The sequence below is a fragment of the Thamnophis sirtalis genome, unplaced genomic scaffold (assembly GCF_051295495.1).
Source record: "Thamnophis sirtalis isolate CommonGarterSnake01/CBP01778 unplaced genomic scaffold, rThaSir2_p1.2 scaffold_4, whole genome shotgun sequence".
In the NCBI taxonomy this organism is placed as follows: domain Eukaryota; kingdom Metazoa; phylum Chordata; class Lepidosauria; order Squamata; family Natricidae; genus Thamnophis; species Thamnophis sirtalis.
The window spans coordinates 118,231,883-118,249,436 of record NW_028261384.1 but is presented as its reverse complement, the minus strand read 5'-3'; the positions used below and the strand labels follow the sequence as shown (position 1 = coordinate 118,249,436).

At 41.2% G+C, this 17,554-nt stretch overlaps 1 protein-coding gene across 2 annotated transcripts in view; it reads right to left on the bottom strand.

The window, feature by feature from the left end:
• Positions 1–8,389: 8,389 nt before the first annotated feature.
• Positions 8,390–17,554, bottom strand: part of CACNG7 (calcium voltage-gated channel auxiliary subunit gamma 7) — a 69,598-nt gene continuing 60,433 nt past the window's right edge. For both annotated transcript variants that reach the window (XM_087713894.1, XM_087713893.1), the window contains one exon: positions 8,390–14,898. In XM_087713894.1, coding sequence (XP_087570020.1) covers positions 14,641–14,898 — 258 coding nt within the window. In that variant the 3' untranslated portion in view covers positions 8,390–14,640. The remainder of the gene's footprint in view (positions 14,899–17,554) is intronic.

The following is a 17,554-nucleotide window of genomic DNA, read 5'->3' as shown; positions in this document are numbered from 1 at the left end:
GATGCTTATCAGCCTTATTCTGAAAGACTTTGGCAGACTTCTGTCAGACTCTTTACAAACTGTTTGTGACTCATTACGAACTGTGAATGAACATAATTCACAGCCGTTGAAATAAAAAGAGGGGTTTTGGGACTAAACTAAACTTTTACTGTCTCAGGAAGCCTAGGTCAGAACACAGGGGCTGCCACAAAGAAGAGGGAGTCAACTTATTTTCAAAAGCACCTGAAGGCAAAACAAGAAACAATGGATGGAAACTAACCAAGGAACTAAGCAATCCAGAACTAAGGAGAAATTTCCTGACAGTGAGAACAATCAGCCAGGGGGATGGTTTGCCTTCAGGGGTTGTGGTGCTCCATCACTGGAGCCTTTTAAGAGGAGACAGCCTTTTTTCTGAAATAGTATAGCATTTCCTGCTTGAGTCGAGGCTTAGACTAGAAGACCACCAAGGTCCCTTCCAATGATGATGATGATGATGACGACGACGACGACGGCGACGACTTTTCAAACTTGGCAACTTTAAAATGGATGAAGTTCAATTTCCACATTCTGACTGGGAAATTCTGGGAGCTAAAAAGTGTGAAGTTTGAGGAACACCGTCTCACACCATCCTGCTCCCCAGATCCTGAGCTCAGTTCTGCCCTGTCCCACTTTCCATAGGTGTCTCTTTCAGAAAACATCATTCTGACATGTTTTTATTTCAGGTTCAAAACCAGAAAAAAAATGTGCCTGCGAGTGTCCATTCCTCTGCCACTCACCCCATCAAGCATTCAATATTTTGGTGAACTCCCCAGCCAAATGCACACAGAATTAAATCTCAAATGGCTGGGCGATGCAGGATTTGAATGCGTCTTTTCAGTTCTCTGATGGGTCAGTCAGGAAGAACAAGCATTGATTAACTTGTGAATTTGGTGGCAGCTAAGGAGTAGAAAGTACAGATGGTGCCTTGTAGCTGGTTTCTTGCTTAATGGATGTGGCATTTACTTTACAAGTAAGATCAGTTAGATTCTGATGACTGAATAGGGTAATAATCATAACAGCTACTCCTTTGTGTCTGTCTAGCTATGTGCAATATCTACATATCTGCAAAATGTTTTTTTCTCTAAAGATAAAATATTTGAGGGGACTCTGGATTCTTTCATTCTTCCTCCAGACCTTGTGAATCCTACTACAGTGTAATTTTCTGAAATAGCTTTGCAGAATATCTATGGAGATTCTCAGCCATCCAGGTCATGGATGTCCCAAATATGTTTTTTCAAAAGGCAACTGGGTTTTGTTTTTCCCTTGAAGATGTTTCATTTCCCTGGATGAGAAGTGAAATGTCTTCAAGGAAAAAACAAACTCCTGTTGCCTTTTGGGGAAAAAAAAACAGCTTTGAGATAGCTTTGCAGAAATAAAGTCATTTTTAATTGTGCCTTTTTATTTTTATAAATAACTCAAGGCAGCAAACATACGCAATACCCCATCCTCCTCCTATTTTCCCCACAGCAACCACCTTGTGAGGTAAGTTGGGCTGAGAAACAGTGAACAACCCAAAGTCACCCAGCCAGTTTTCATGCCTAACACAGAACTACAACTCACCATCTGCTGGTTTCCTGGTGCCTTTACCACTAGATTGCCATATGCCTGAGGAAATGTGGAATATTTTGAAATTCTCTGGAACATTTTGGAGGCACACTTTACACCAATCCTTCTCTAGATTAGATAATATGAGACTGAAAAAAATGTATTAACTCAGCACATGACTAACAGGCAGTGGTGGGATTCAACTGTGGGCGTGGCTTGGTGGGTGTGACATGGCGTGGCTTGGCGTGGCTTGGTGGGAGTGGCAAGGGAAGGCTACTGCAAAATTCCCATTTCCTCCCCACCCCACCCCACCAACCTGCTTTCCAGCTCCATTCTCCTGTGCAAGGAAACAAAAGCAGACCCAGCCAATCAGCTGGGACTCGGCAGGCAGCGAATAGTTGGGGGCGGGGCCAGCCAGAGGTATTTGCTGGTTCTCCGAACTACTCAAAATTTCCGCTACCGGTTCTCCAGAACTGGTCATAACTGGCTGAATACCACCTCAGCTAACAGGCAAATGCTTTCTTTTGTAAATATTGCTGGACAACAAATATTTTGCTTTCTGAACAGTTTTGGATGTAGCTGATAGATTTTTTTGGCTGCTAATTACAAAAATAACCTGTAATTTAACCTATTGTACCATTTTATGGAGTCTTTTGTTTCTATCCTGTGGCAAATGTACACCTGTCAATACTTGTGGCTCTATTGAACACATGAAAGAAACAGATGAAAACATAGAGCTGCTATCGAAGCACATGAGCACATCAAGCACAACTGGGATATCTGTGGAGAACTAAAAGCAGTGGCTCTGCTGTTTAGAATGCAGTTTGGATATACCAACTCCTGTTGTATATGCAAATGGGACAGCGGTGCAAGAGAGTCAGTTTATATTAAAAATAATTTGGACCACGCCAAAATAATTTGGTATTTTTGCCTCTGCTTCACAAAAACATATTTTGTGAAAATGATAAATAAGGAAGGTGAATGTTTTCGTTATTTGAGACAGATGCTTCCAAGAATAACTGATACCAAGATTAAGAAAGGCAGTTTTGTGGGTCCACAGATCAGATACATCATCAGTGACAAGCGGTTCAAAGATCTGTTAGTGAGGCCAGAGAAAATCACCTGGAAAGCATTCAAGGTTGTTATTGAGAATTTTCTTGGCAACTGGAGAGCACTGAACAACATCCAGATGGTTGGCAAATTTCCTACAGCAGGGGTGTCAAACTCGTGACAACATGTTGTAATCACATGACATATCACAACTTTTTCCCCTTTGCTAAACCAGGGGTGGGGATCGCCAGTGTATGATGTATTTGGCCCATGGACCGCGAGTTTGACAACTCTGTCCTACAGTATACAAGAACATGAAGTGCAACATTGTCAGAGTTTGCACAGCATGACAACTATTTTGAGACAACCCAGGAGCAAAACACAGTACACAGAAGTTTTTTCTTACAAACAGTGGTTTATATACAATACTTATATATACATACATATATGTGTTAGGCAAATACCAGGCAAGCAATCTTCTTCTCTACATGAAGAGCTACAATGATGATAGAAACACGAAGAGAGAGATACAAGAGGAGAGAGAGATGCTCTCACATGGTCTCCCTTATATATACAGATTCTTAAAGTGATAGTAACCCTGCTGACACATCCCCATGTCATCATCTTGGTTTACAGCCTTACAGCAGCTGGTCAGCTATTAAATCATCATTATCCTGACAAACATGTCACTAAAGATTTTCTCCATTCACACTTGGGTTTCTTTTCTGAAAATCTAGATGCAGTCAGTGACAAACATGGTATATGTTTTTACCAGGACATTGCTACAATGGAAAAGACATATCAGGGCAACTAGGATCCCATCAAAATTGCTGACTGCTGTATTGCTAGACATTGCAGTGAGATGCATCAGACACTTGGTACAAATGAAAATCAGGAGCAAAACATTTTTGGTCCTGTTAAACTCATGCAGCATGTCAGAAACATTATGCAATGAAATATATTATGCTCATTATAAGTTAAATTCATATTTCTCAAGATTCCTATGTGATGCATTTTTTAATCAACTTCTACGAGGAAGGGACGTGGTGGCTCAGTAGCTAAGACTCTGGGCTTGTTGATCAGAAAGGTTGGTAGTTCAGCAGTTTGAATCCCTAGCGCCGTGTAATGGAGTGATCTCCTGTTACTTGTCCCAGCTTCTGCCAACCTAGCAGTTCGAAAGCATGTAAAAATGTAAATAGAAAAATAGGGACCACCTTTGTTGGGAAGGTAACAGTGTTTCATGCGCCTTCGGTGTTTAGTCATGCCGGCCACATGACCACGGAAATATCTTTGGACAGTGCTGGCTCTTCGGCTTTGAAACAGAGATAAGCACCGCCACCTAGAGTTGCACATATGTGCGAAGGAAACATTTAGCTTTACGAGGCCTCAGTCACCAGTCTTAGGCCGTTTAGACTGTTTACATATTGAAATTAAAAACAGCAGCAACAAAAATAAAAACCAAAACTCTAATACATACTCGCATTGGAGAAGGATAGCCAGTTCAAACCCACTGATATTGGTCAGAATAAATTATCTCGGAATGCATCCTATCCTAGGGCTGAAACAACTTTTTATAGTTTTATGAAAGATCATAGAGAAGGGGTGTCCAACTTCGGCAACTTTAAGATCTATGGACTTCAACTCCCAGAATTTCCCAGCCAGCCATCCTAACTGAGGAATTCTAGGAATTCTAAGAATGGAAATCTATAAGTCTTAAAGTTGCCAAGGCTGGACACCCCCTACCATCAGAGCTATATAGGCATAGGGCTGAGGTGGGGAATGGTATTTCTACAGGGGAAGCTACAGAAAAGGCACATTGTGACATCCCATAAAATAACAAAGCTTCACGAACTGGAATTGGCCATTTTTTCCAGATCTTCCAGGTTAAGTAGGAATGACCAGTTATTATCTGCAGTGATCTTTGATGAAATGTGCCCTACAACCTCTGTACATCCCACTATCCAATCCATCTCACTTCTTCCTATTCCCCCCGTCCCGTTTAGGAAATTTAAACCTTTCTCTTCTTTCCTATTTAATTAATGTCCTTGTCTACATTCTCTTGTCTTGGTTGAGGGAGAGGGAAGGAGGGTGTGGGGAGAGAGAGAGAGATGGCTGGCTGGTCTGTTTTCTGGTATTGTTTTTATTTTAGCACAACAACTTCCCCTTCCTCCCCACCCATTTAAAAACTTTTCTTTCTACTTCTTCTCCTAATGCAGAATCTTACATTTTGCACCACAACTCCATCCCCCTCTTTCTAAAAAACTCCCAATTGCACTTTCCTTTCCCACAACCCCTGCTGTCCTTTCTTCTTTTTTCTATTCCCCGCCTTCTCTCTTTTTTGCTGCAACGGTTGTTCTCGAACTTTACCTATCCCATCGTCTTTTTCTCTGGAAATCTGTCCCTTTCTTTTTCCAGCCCCAAATCTCACATCTGCTGCATCCAACTGCAGGCATCATCTCCTATTGTAGTCTTTCTTAGTTTAGACCGCTCCCCTCTTCCCCCATCAAAGGAAGATTTCAGTCTACACACACACCAAAAAAAAACCCTTCCCTGTTCAACGTGCCACATTAATTGCATCCTTCCTGATTTCAATCCCTCTCCATCCCCACCCAGTTCTTCTATGCGACACAGTTTCTGCCAGTTCCTCTGTTCTGTTGCCACGTGTTCATCCAAGGTACCACATTCCCAGCTCATTGCCATGGTGACCATTAACCCCTTCTATATTTGTCAGGAGGCTGAGCGGCTCTTGATGCTTCCTTATGTTGAGTGAGAAAGTTGATGGACCTCCAGCCTCTCTGGATTTCTGCTCCCCTGAGCTCTGTGGAGAAAATGGTCCCCTAGACAAGAGCCACAAAATCCCTGTCCCCCAACTCACACAACTGACCCTGCCAGACCCCATTCTCCCTTTTCTGATAACAGTAACCCTTTCTCATTTCAATTTTGGGAATAAATTTCCTTCCCTTTCCTGCTTTCTGTAAATTTTCTCCCAGAGAATCAAATTCTGCTGGTTCTGCCCTGGAAAAAGTAAACCAATAAAAGAAGGTACCTCTTCTTTTATTGTTTTTTTTATAGCCCATTTTTCTTCCTTCCTTCTTTCTCTTTTTCTTCCTTCCTTCCTCTTCCTTTTTCTCCTTTCTTTTTTTCTTTCTTTCTCATTCATTCATTCAATTAATTAATGTATTTATTTATAATAAATATAACTCCTTCCTTCCCCACAACAGCCCTGTGGGTTGGGCTGAGAGAGTGTGGATGGCCCAAAGGCACCCACCCAGCTTTTATGCCCAAGGTGGGACTAGCCCTCCAGTTTCCTGGATTCTAGACCTGTACCTTAATCACTAGATCAAACTGACTCTCTATGACCCATTCTTTTAACTCCCTGGGGTTAAAAGAAATTCCCAACCATCTGATAGATTTTTGTAGCCTCATATACTGTGGAATTTGTTAGGATCCCACCAGGGAGGGACTTCCATAGACATGATGATGCCAACTTGGTTTTGTTTGAAATAAAGTTTATTGAAGTTGTATTTACAGTATAATACAGAGTAAATAATATTTTGTTGTCCCAATCCCTCCTCGTTGCAAGGAGGGAGATGGGGTTGGGACACTGTATTAATAATAATCATAGTAATTAATAACAATTTCCTTGTAATTATTTTAAAAACCCAGGTTCTTTTGTTCATTAAACCCCTCCCCTTAGAATTCCCTTACCCCCTACCCTACTCAACCCAAAAATCTAGGATGCAGACTAAGAAAATAACATCAGTGTCACTCGAAACCAGCACTGTAGCACTGCCTCATTTGTTGCAGATCCCAATTTTCTCACAATAGCAGCTCCCTACTTGCTTTATATTTGAAGTTTCATTCTGTTTAACTTTACTATTAATAGGAAATAAAATGCTGGGCTGGTACCAAGGTGTGTGTGTGTGTTTGTGTGTGTGTGTGTGTGTGTTGCACAAAGCAGAACATTTCTGTTTCTTCCATAATGTGATCAAACCGTTATGAATAGCAATATTTTACTTTAGGGAGGTATATGGCTTGATCATATACGGTTTTTCCCAAGCCATCCTTCTAACCTCAGTGCTGACAACACCCCCAATTCCTCCTCTCTTTCCTCTGTGTAAATGTACAAGATGGCTTTTAGCCCTTGAAAGTCTTTTTATTATGTAAAATATTTAGCTCCATGCATGTGGAACCCAAGTCTTAACAAATGTGTTATTTCTCTCGGTGTCAAAATCCGTGAGCAAAAATCTTCATTCCTCTTGCAGAATTTCTGTGTCTTAGCAGTTCTAGATTGGATGGAAGCTGAACAGGTGCATCTTTCCCAGCCATGAGATGTAGGATTGGTGAAAGACTTAAATTATTTGATTTTCATTCATCTGTAAAAGGCACATGAGCCCTGCTCTTTCCAAGCACAATAAAAATAAAAGCTTTCCTCTTGCTGCTTTCAGCTCTTTTCTGCAGGAAACCATGAATGCAGAGTTAGCAAATTGAGGTTTTGAAAAGACACTCCGCACCTTTCAGTTACATTTAGGAGGAATTCTCACCAGATGTTTTCCCCAACGCTGTAGAGTTACCCTTCTTAAAGTTATGGGAAGCATCTCCGAAATCAGGCTGCCATATTTATTAGAAGTTTTCCCTTTCCTCTGTATGCTTTATGTCTCCTTCCTCAGAAATCTCATGGATAGGAACAAGGATAGATGAAGAGGGGTAATTGTCCTTTCTTGGTTCGTATATACTCAGACTGTGTTGCCACGGTACATAGAAATGTTCTAATTTCTGGATTCACATAACAGGCTGAAAATTAAACTAGCCACGAAAGTGGGATCATAGTCATACATTGCCTTATCTAGATTGCAAAACCCTAGATGACCTCTAGATGCAGCAGCAGAGATATAAAATACTACCTCTTTGGTGCCATCTAGTGTTCAGGTCAGGTACAGTAGCTTAATAATACACTCAGCTAAAATCTGGATGGCTAGTTTTGTACCTGCCTCCTGCAAACCCAGCCTTAAGTGCCCCTTGGTGGCTGCTAGGTATTAAGCCCATGTGAAGCATGATCCAAGGTCACACATCACTAATAGATAACATCTCTGCAACCCCTAAATCACAGGTAAATCAGCAAACTGTCCAAACACAACAGAGGCAGGTGTCCAGTTCATGCCGTCTGGACTCTGAATAATCGAAAGGTTTATTCCTGAGTCAGAATGCACAATATAAAGGACTTGAAGACTTACATTGCACAGTCACTTTAATGACCCAAGTCTCCTTCCTACTGTTCCTTGTGATTTCCCTTATTCTTCCATGCTTTATATCCTGAACTTCTAAAAGCTTTCTCTTCTGATGAATCCTTCCTTTAAGCTGTTTCAGCAATCCCTGAATTTTGAGCAGACCCTGTAGAAGGAGAGTCATGCTTAGTCGCTGGTAGCAAAATGATCAGAAGCTCCTGGAAATGTATGCCTTTTAATTCAACACATTAATCGGAAACGGTGCTACACAGGGCTCCTGGTTTAGGGAGTGGAATGCGACAGAAGCGTGAGAAAGTAAACACTGCCCTAATTGAATATGCTTGGACCCATCTCTCGAAGAGATTCATGGCAGCCAAGATTGCAATGTTGATTTTTTCGATTTTGTTGCTGCATCTCTGAGCCAGGAATCAGCTGGAAGCTTGCCTTTTGCACATCAGCCACGGGATACAAAAAGATGACCTTCCCACAAACTACCAGTTAGAAAAATGTGGGAAGAAAGCAGTGGGCACTCTTTTATTTTTCACACCGTCTTTGCACTTGCTTGCGGGTGTGAATTTTCATTCACAGCCTGTATACCTTAATCTTCCATGTGTCAGCAAGCATATATAAAGCTGCAAGATTTTACACACCTGATTACTACAGCAAACAGCCACCCACTTTAGTGGGATTTATTTCTGTGTAAACAATCAGAATATAATACCTTTTTCTTTCTTATTAAAAACATAATCCTGCATTCAGAGCTCTCATCTGTCATTCAGCTATTTACGGCTGTTACATATATTTTTAAATTGGTCTGGTGGTATAAACATTGCTATTTAATTTTTTTTGAATATTCTGAGTCTTTAATCATTTATAAGGAGATACAAGGAATAATCATCCCCCCCCCCCGAAAAAAATTCCTTATCATAAATGAGGCTGCAATTCTGAATAAATAGGATGACATCAATGAATCTTTTCACAGGCATCTGTTAAAAATATGTAAAGAATATATGCTTATTTATTTAGAAGAGTTTGTTGTTTGAAAATGCATGATTGACTATGCTGTCATAGGATCTCAGCAGGTTCACTGGGCTGGGGCTTTAGATATCTGTGACTAAATTCACTTAAGACCTACGGTACTTAAAAACAAGAAAATCTTTTTTAGCTTTCTGTAACCAAGTAATGTCTAAGTAAATATGCATAGGACTGAGGGGTAAAACCACTTTAATCCCATAGCAATGTTATTCAGCATTTGATTACTTGCTAACATGTCTGCTGCTTACACCTACAGATTTCCTCTGGCAAACAGTTCCCAACCTTTCGGGCTTGAAGGAAGAGACATTTGCCTGTGTGGTGGGTACTCGTGTGTCACTTGTACAAATGGAGCTTTGTGCACGAGCATGACCACCACTCGTGCAAATAGAGCTGCATGCACACACACACGCTCATCCACCACTTGCATGGCCCAATTCCAAACGGGCCAAAGGCCTGGCAGTGAACTGCAGCCCAGACATGGGGACTCCTGCCTTACGGTTTCTATGAATTTTTTCCCTCCAACATCGGGATCTTCCTAGTTGTCAAATCGGAGCTTCATTGAGGTCAGATGTTGTGTCCCAAAAGGAAAACTACTGGCCCTGGATAAAGACTTTTCCAGGAGATGGGAAACAATTTGGAAAATTTGAGATCTTATCTTCCATCTCATCTGATTGCCTTCCAATCAAGACATGATCTTGTGGACCTCTGGAGCATTATAGATTATTTCTCCTCAGTTGTGAAATAACATTTTGCCCTCATGGTGGTTGTAAGGACTGGTTTATGGACAATATCCAAGATAAATAGGAATAGGATGGGTCTACCTAGAAGTGATCCTGATTGAAGCCACATAAAATCTAGAGAATACACCAAAGAACAAAGCTAGGCCTTCAGACTTAGCCATGCAGAGTTTACAGTGGTTCGTTCCTCTTAGCTATGCCTTGGTCCTTTTGTCTGAAAAGGCAGCCTTTAAATAGGAAGCGGAAGTCAATATTACTATGTATCTGCCACAGTAATGCTTTCTTAGAGCTATAAGATCAAAAGGACTAGAAACTTAATTCAGGGCAAAGAGCAATTTGTACGAACCTGTTCATTCACAGCGCCTCCTAGAGGGCAGATGTTTTCATAATTCATACCAGCCCCATTCCCCCACCCAACCCTACCCCAAGATTAGAGTATCTTATTATAGTGTCACTATATACAGCTGTGAAACTTCAATGGTTGACTTTGGGTGGATCGCTGTCTCTCTGCCCGGCCTACTTCGCAGGATTGTTGCGGGAAGCATGAGAGGAGATAAGTTTGTTTTGTTTTATAAAAAGAAAAAAATGCGGGGAAGAGGAACGACTTATTTAAGCCAGGCACACCCTCTTGAAACAGAGCAAGTTTAGCAACTCCTCCTTTACTTTGAATAAGCTGGGATGAAGAAGGAAATGGCAAATAAAAACACCTGGAGAGGTGCCCTTGAGCGAGGACAAGGGGAAAAGCATGTGTACGAAATAGATTTTGTGCTGGATTGTGATCTCCAACGCAATACCTGAAGGTAGACTGAGCTGCAGTTGATGCTGACGCAGCAGCAGCAGGAGACATGCGGGGGGGGGGGGATTGGGGGGGGGGGGAAGAAGGCTCTTGGTGTGCCAGATCTGAGTCAGCATTTTTTTCTTCCTCTCCCTTTCAAAGCCATTCAGAGGGATCTGATATTCTTTATCCTTCACAAATCCTTGTGATTTGCCAGCTCTTCCTACTTCTACGGTGCACAATGGCTCGTTCATTTCCTCAACAGCCTTCTGAGGCAGTTCTTTGCCATCGCTTCAAACTGGTTAAAAGAAAAAAAAAGGAGCAGGGTGGCCTTTGCTTCTCCCAAGGAGGATGCGTTGTAAATACAGGGAAAATTCTGTATTTGGGAATGACCTCCGTTTCCATTAAAACACCTGAGCCAGCGTTTCTCGACCCTCACAAGTTTAAAACATGTGGACTTCGACTCCCAGAATTCCCCAGCCAGCCAGGGATTCTGGGTATTGAAGGGCACCTGAATGTAGAACAAGAAGCAATGGGTGGAAACTAATCAAGGAAAGAAGCAACTTAGAACTGAGGAGAAATTTCCTGAACAATTAATCAGTGGAACAACATGCCTCTAGAAGTTGTGAATGCCCAACACTGGAAGTCTTAAGATGATGTTGGATAGCCATTTGTCTGGAACCGTATAGGGTTTCCTGCATAGGCAAGGGTTTGGACTAGAAGACCTCCAAGGTCCCTCCCAAATCTGCTATTGTATTGTATTGTATTGAAGTTCACGCATCTTAAAGTTGCCAAGGTTGAGAAACATTGATCTCCCTCTTGCAAAATAGGTATGGATGCGCCACTTAATCCAATAAGTCCATGTTCCTTTCTCATTCCTCATAAAGAAAATGGAGTATTTTCCCCACTTTGCTTATATGATGGGCCAGAAAAATAGGCTGGGGGGGGGGGATCACTAAGGAAAAATACAGTCCTCTTGTCTTACACAATATGTACGCATGGAGCAGAGATGAAAGGACAGGTAGACCTCAACTTACAACCATTTGTTTAGTGACCGTTTGAAGTGGCAATGGCACTGAAAAATGTCCATTTTTCACACTTACGACCATTATAGCATCCCATAGTCATGTGATCAGAGTTTGAATGCTCAGCAATTGGCATGTATTTATGACAGTTGCAGTCATAAATACATTCCCGCAGTCCCAGGATCATGTGATCCCCCTTTGCAACCTTCTGACAAGAAAGTCAATGGGGAAGATTCGCTTAACCACCATGGTATTAACTTAACAACTGCAATGATTCACTTAATTGTGGCAAGAAAGGTTGTAAAAATGGGGAAGACTTAACAAATGTCTTGCTTTGCATCAGAAATTATGGGCTCCATGTGGTTATAATTCAAGGACTACCTGTATTTCATTTCCATCAAAAACATTTTATATTTCCATAAAAATAACCCCTTTAGACCTAGTAAGATTCCTCACGTCTTTTTCATTTACTGTTTACTGCTTCACTTTTCCACCAAATGCACTGTCCTTTCCTTTTTTATCCAGTAATTATATTGGCGTGTTGATTATCATGACATTTTCTTCCAAATTTCTTTGCATTTTTCAATATTTTGTTCTTCTTGGCTCAACACTGCATACACAGCAGCTAGAAAGGAGTAGCTGAATAACATAGAGAAAGGAGGAACAGGAAAAGGTGTGGGTTTTTTTAAAAAAACCATGATAATGGATATATATTAAAACAATGGAATATTATAAATAATTAAATTAGATCAGGGAAAGGAAAACATTAAAAAAAAAACACTGAGCATCTGGAATGCTTATAGATGTCTACACCAGCAATAAAATCTGCAAGAAATTGAAAATGGAAGTTAATTAAAAGGAAGATGAAAATGCAGTTAATTAAAAATTAAGAGCGAAGGAGCAGATGCCCCCAAAATATAAATAATTTTAAGAAGAAATTAAAATGGAGAAGGCAGTAAAGCAGTAAGTAAATTGAGCAAACCAAAAATGAATAAAGTCTGAAATAAAAAGGAAGAGGAAGTTGATACTAAATTATTTCTTTATGAGTGTGGGTTTTTCTCTCTTTGAAATTCTTTTTTCTTTAATGTGGTTTTCACCTTGCCAGCCCTACGTGGCATCAAGATGGAAGGAACCATGACTGAAGAGAGTCTTGTGTTGTAAGGAACTTGGATTTGTGGCCAACTACGGCCAGGTCGCTTAAGATGGAGGTGGAAATTGAGGCATTGATGGCTGGAAGACACTGTTAGTCCCTCACCCCTTTATAATGATGTATTCATTGTCCTTATTGATGGGGGAGGGTGGGTCCAAATGAAAACGTCTCTTGAAAAAGAACAACTGGTTGAAGAACAACCTGTGGAGTTGGTCCTTAACAATATTGAAGAAAATAAAAATGGAGAAACAGCCAGGAAGTTGAGTCAGCAAGAAGGCAAATGGCATGAAAAGCTTTGGAGCAGTTGTGGATGTTAGCTAGGTTACTTCTTTCAATGACAGAACAGAGATTGCAGAAAAAAATATCCCTGATAGGATCCGTCTGTTAGCCTGCTGTGATGATGCCCTATTATATCAAAGGTTTCAAGAAGAGACTTGGAAGCAATATCAAAAACTTGCCAAAATGGGTCGATTGTGACAGTATAAAAAGGTGGCCTAGTCATTGGTTGACAGAATCTAGAACAGGGATGTCAAACCTTTGCAACTTTAATGTCTACGGATGAATTCTGGGAGTTGAAGTCCATGGGACTTGAAGTTGCCAAGTTGGACACCCCCAACTAGAAGGTGAGAACGAGGGAGCAAGAACTGAAGTCAGGGTACAGAAAATTACTTGGGGTGCTTCTAACTACAAATCATTTGTAGTTAAAAAAGTTTTTGGGGAAAAAACCTGGAGAAATTGCTAGATCAGTCTAGCAACAATCTCAGAACTATGCTTCATTCCAGAATACAGTTAGTCCTCAACTTGTAACCCTTCATTTAGCCACTGCTTGAAGTTACAAGCACTGGAAAAAGTGACTTATGGCCAGTCCTTACTCTTACAACTTTTGCAGCAACCCCATGATCACATGATCAAAATTCGGGCACTTGGCAATTGGCATTTGTTTATGACCGTTGCAGCATCCCAGGGTCATGTGATTGCCATTTGCGACTTTCCCAGCCAGCTTTTAACAAGCAAAGTTCATAGGGAAAGACAGAGCCACTTAAGGAGTCACTATGTGATTCACTAGAGTGATTCGTTTAATAACCATGGCCAAAAAAAGCCATAAAATCAGGCTGAGTCACTTAACAACCACTTGCTTAGCAAGGAAATTCTGGTCTCAGTTGTGGTCATAAGTCAAGGACTACCTGAAATGGAAAGAAAAACAGTAAGATACTTCATTGGACCAGGCCATTCGTAGTCAAACCAATATGGTATCCCTATATATATATATATATTACCTGTCATTTCTTACTAACACATGCAAGATTTACTGTTCGCTGATGGATAAAGCTGAATGGTGTTTTTGGCATGGAGGAAAATAAAGTAAGATGCCATTTGATGTCAGGAAACGAAATACATTGCCAGTAAGAGTAAAGTAATTATGTGCAAAGATGGGGAAACTGAACCTCTCCGATCGGAATTGATTTTTTTTTTTAAAAAACCCAGCATTTGGTAATTCTTCCTCTCGAGATTTGAAAAGCAGAGATGGTTTCAACAACCCCATTTTTTCAAATCTTTGGGGAGCAGGTTGAGGGAAGCATGCTTGGTGAGCTGTTTCTTGATGGCAATTCCAACTCTCTGGGTGAAAGGAGAAAACATTTGAGGCAGCATCGCAGGAGTAGAAAACATGTTCCTTTGTGCCACTTCTTCCACTGGTCTGTGGGGGACCAGGAAGGTAGGAAAGGGTAAGGAAGAATTTTTCATTGGATGGTGGAGCTTCCTGGAAGAATCCAAAATGAGAACAGTTTTCCAACATGAACACCAGCAATTCCATAGGTGGCTTGGAAGACTCCCACTAGCTTTAGAAGAAGGAAGTGGGAGAAAGGGAAAAAGAGAGAGTGAGAGAAGGAGGGAGAGAGAGAGAGAGAGAGAGCAAGAGAGAGAGAGAGATGGCATTTATAGCAAAGCAGGTGGTAGAAGGTGTTCAAAGAAGGAATGAGGTCCCCATTAGTAGGGCAGCCTCATGGGGAGCTAGGGGGATTGGACAATGTAGTCTACAAGCAAAGGCCAGGCTCCTTGTCCACCATGTTCTATGGCAGGTCTAGCAAGGTGATGTTGATATGTGCATATGTTCGGGATACTTGATGGCTGGTGGGTAGTTCTGAGTCATCTGGATGGAAACATCACTGGAGATGTCAGAGGGGCTGCGCCCACGGTGCCACACTTCAGGGTGCAAGAACTGGCCCGAGTAGTCAGAACAGTCGCTCAAGCGAGGGCGATAGAAGGCCGGGTGCGGGCGATACATTTCCTCTTCCGCGTAACGTTTGGTGAAGAGGTAGACGGACATCACACCTGCACCCTGCAGAGCAGAGACAGAAGGAAGGGTCGAGATTAGAACACAGAGGCAACAGTCGGTCATCGTGAAAGACACAACACAAGACAAGCACCACCAATATTAGTAACTCTGAACAGGACACTTCCCGATTGGGGAGCAATTGGGTGGAATAAAATACAATGACAAATAGTTTTCACTGCACAGGAACCCCTCAACTTACTGCATGATCACAATTGAGTCCAACATTTCTGTTGCTAATTGAGTCAGTTGTTAAGTGAATTCCTCACATCTTTCTCTTTTACTACCTTTCTTGCCATAGTTGTTAAGCAAATCACTGCAATAGTTAAATCAATACCACAGGTGTTAAGTGAATCTGGCTTCCTCATTCATTTTGATTGCCAGAAGGTTGCAAAAGGGAATGGCATAACTCTGGGATACTGCAACCCTCATAAATACATGCCAGTTGCCAAGCATCCAAATTCTGATCATGTGATCATGGAACTGCTGTATTGTTGTAAGGTGAAACATGGTCATAAGGCAATTTTTTCAGTGCCACTGTAGCTTCAAACGCCCACTAAATGAATTGTTTGTAAGAGAAGAAATATCTGTAGTTGTGAACCTTAGATTCTATGGGGATAATATGTTATATCTATGTATAATTTTCTTTGTACAGATTGTCCTTGACAGAATTGGGCAAGAATTTTCATTGCTAAGCAAAGTGGCTGCCACACCTGATTTCATAAGCGTTTTTTGCCACTGTTTTTAAGTGAATCACATGGTTGTTAACTAAATTCAGCTCTCCCCATTGGCTTTGCTTGTTGGGAGCTGACTTGGAGGGCCACAAATGGTGATCATGTGACCTTAGGATGCTGAAACCCTCACAAATCCATGCTGTTTGCAAAGCACCTCAATTTTGATCCTGCAACTGTGGGGATGCTCTCACGGTTGTAAGGTTGAGGATTGATCATAAGTCATTTTTTTCAGTGCTGCTATAACTTCAAACAGCCACTAAATGAATGATTGTCTGCCCTCTGCCTGTACCTTGGAAAGATCTTGGTATAGTATAGTATAGCCTTTACTGTCATTGTACATCATGTATACAACGAAATTGGCTTTAGCCTCACTGGTGCAATCCATGACCAAAAATACAAACAACATAAATAGTATAAAGAATAATCCCTATGCAAGTAATTGGGGTGGGTGGAAAACTAGTCATATGTTTCCACCTGCGCGTGGAGTGATTGTGTATGTGGATAAAGATGCAATTCCAGCTTGAACATCTGATTGACAGTATGACCAAATAACAACAACAATTCTCAGAGGAGCACACTGACACTTTCAAGATCCTGTTATAGTTCTAATAAAATTAGTTTTAGATCTACTTTGTGTTTGCCTCTTAATCTGGTCAACCTTACTTGACTCTCATTGGCAGCTTTAGATCGTGTCTCCCCCCACCCCCTTCCGTTGGGGATCTCTCAAGTTAAAACAGTATGAAACAAAGAACTACATGGGAAGACAACAAGCAGAAAGAGCCCCAGAGATGCCATGATTGCGCCAATCACTAGATCCTGTAGAGCAGAACTGATGGTGGTAAGTTCCTAAGGAACCACTCCCTGAGCAGATTGTTGTTGTTGTTGGGGGGGGGGGGCATTAAGAAAGTGATTGAAGCAGACTGGTTGAAGGAAACTGGCAAAGAAGCAACAAAGACCAGTTCAGCATCCTTCGTTATTGGACATTCTATAGGGAAGAAGCAGAAGTGCTGCCTCTTATGGTAAATATATCTTTTAGAATACTGTTAAAAGTAGTGAAAACAGAATAACAGAGTTGGAAGAGATCTTGGAGGTCTTCTAGTACAAGCTGGCTGGAGGATTCTGGGAGTTGAAGTCCACAAGTCTTAAAGTTGCCAAGTTTGATGACTCCTGGTATAGGGTTTTCTGCCTGAGCAAGGGGTTGGACTAGAAGACTTCCAAGATCTCTTCCAACTCTGTTATTCTGTTTTTGTTTTTGTCTAGAATATGTATTGACAAGTTAAAGCTGCCAGGGCATCTCTGCAGTTATTTGTGATCAAGTGATCGTGGTCCCGTCCCCCCCCCAATCTTTAATTTTATTAAAGATTATATGATGCAACTACAAAATAAAGAAATGTATTAAAAATTAAGATTTAAAAAGTGCAGAGGAATAAAAGGGGAAGGGGACGTGAATGTAGAAAAAAGAAATTGTGCAATCATTGTTTCCAATGCTCCCTGCTAGCTTCTCACAAGGAAGCCCAATTGGGGAAGCCAGCAGGAATTCAGAGGTTGCTCTTGTTCTTTTTATCATTTTGCCTGCCTGTGGTCATTCTGTTTCCCTCTTTAGGTAAGGAAATATCTTTGAAAGGATGACCCAATGGGTCACAGCTTGTCTTGCATGCCTTAAGAGTACTTTTGCTGGATGCTTTTGGAACAAGAGAGAAACTACTATTAGATGGGTACAGCTAGCAATGACTTAATGGGTGGGGACAAAATAAGGACATTGTTTGCCCAAAGAGAAAAATTGTCAGAATATGATTTTGCTATGATGAACAGAATTTGTCCTACACAGGCAGCCTCTATAAGACATAAAGTAGCATTAAGAAGAGAGGTTGCAGCAGAGAGAGTCATGCAGAAGACTCCTTTAAGCCTAGAGTCAGCCTTCTGTGTCC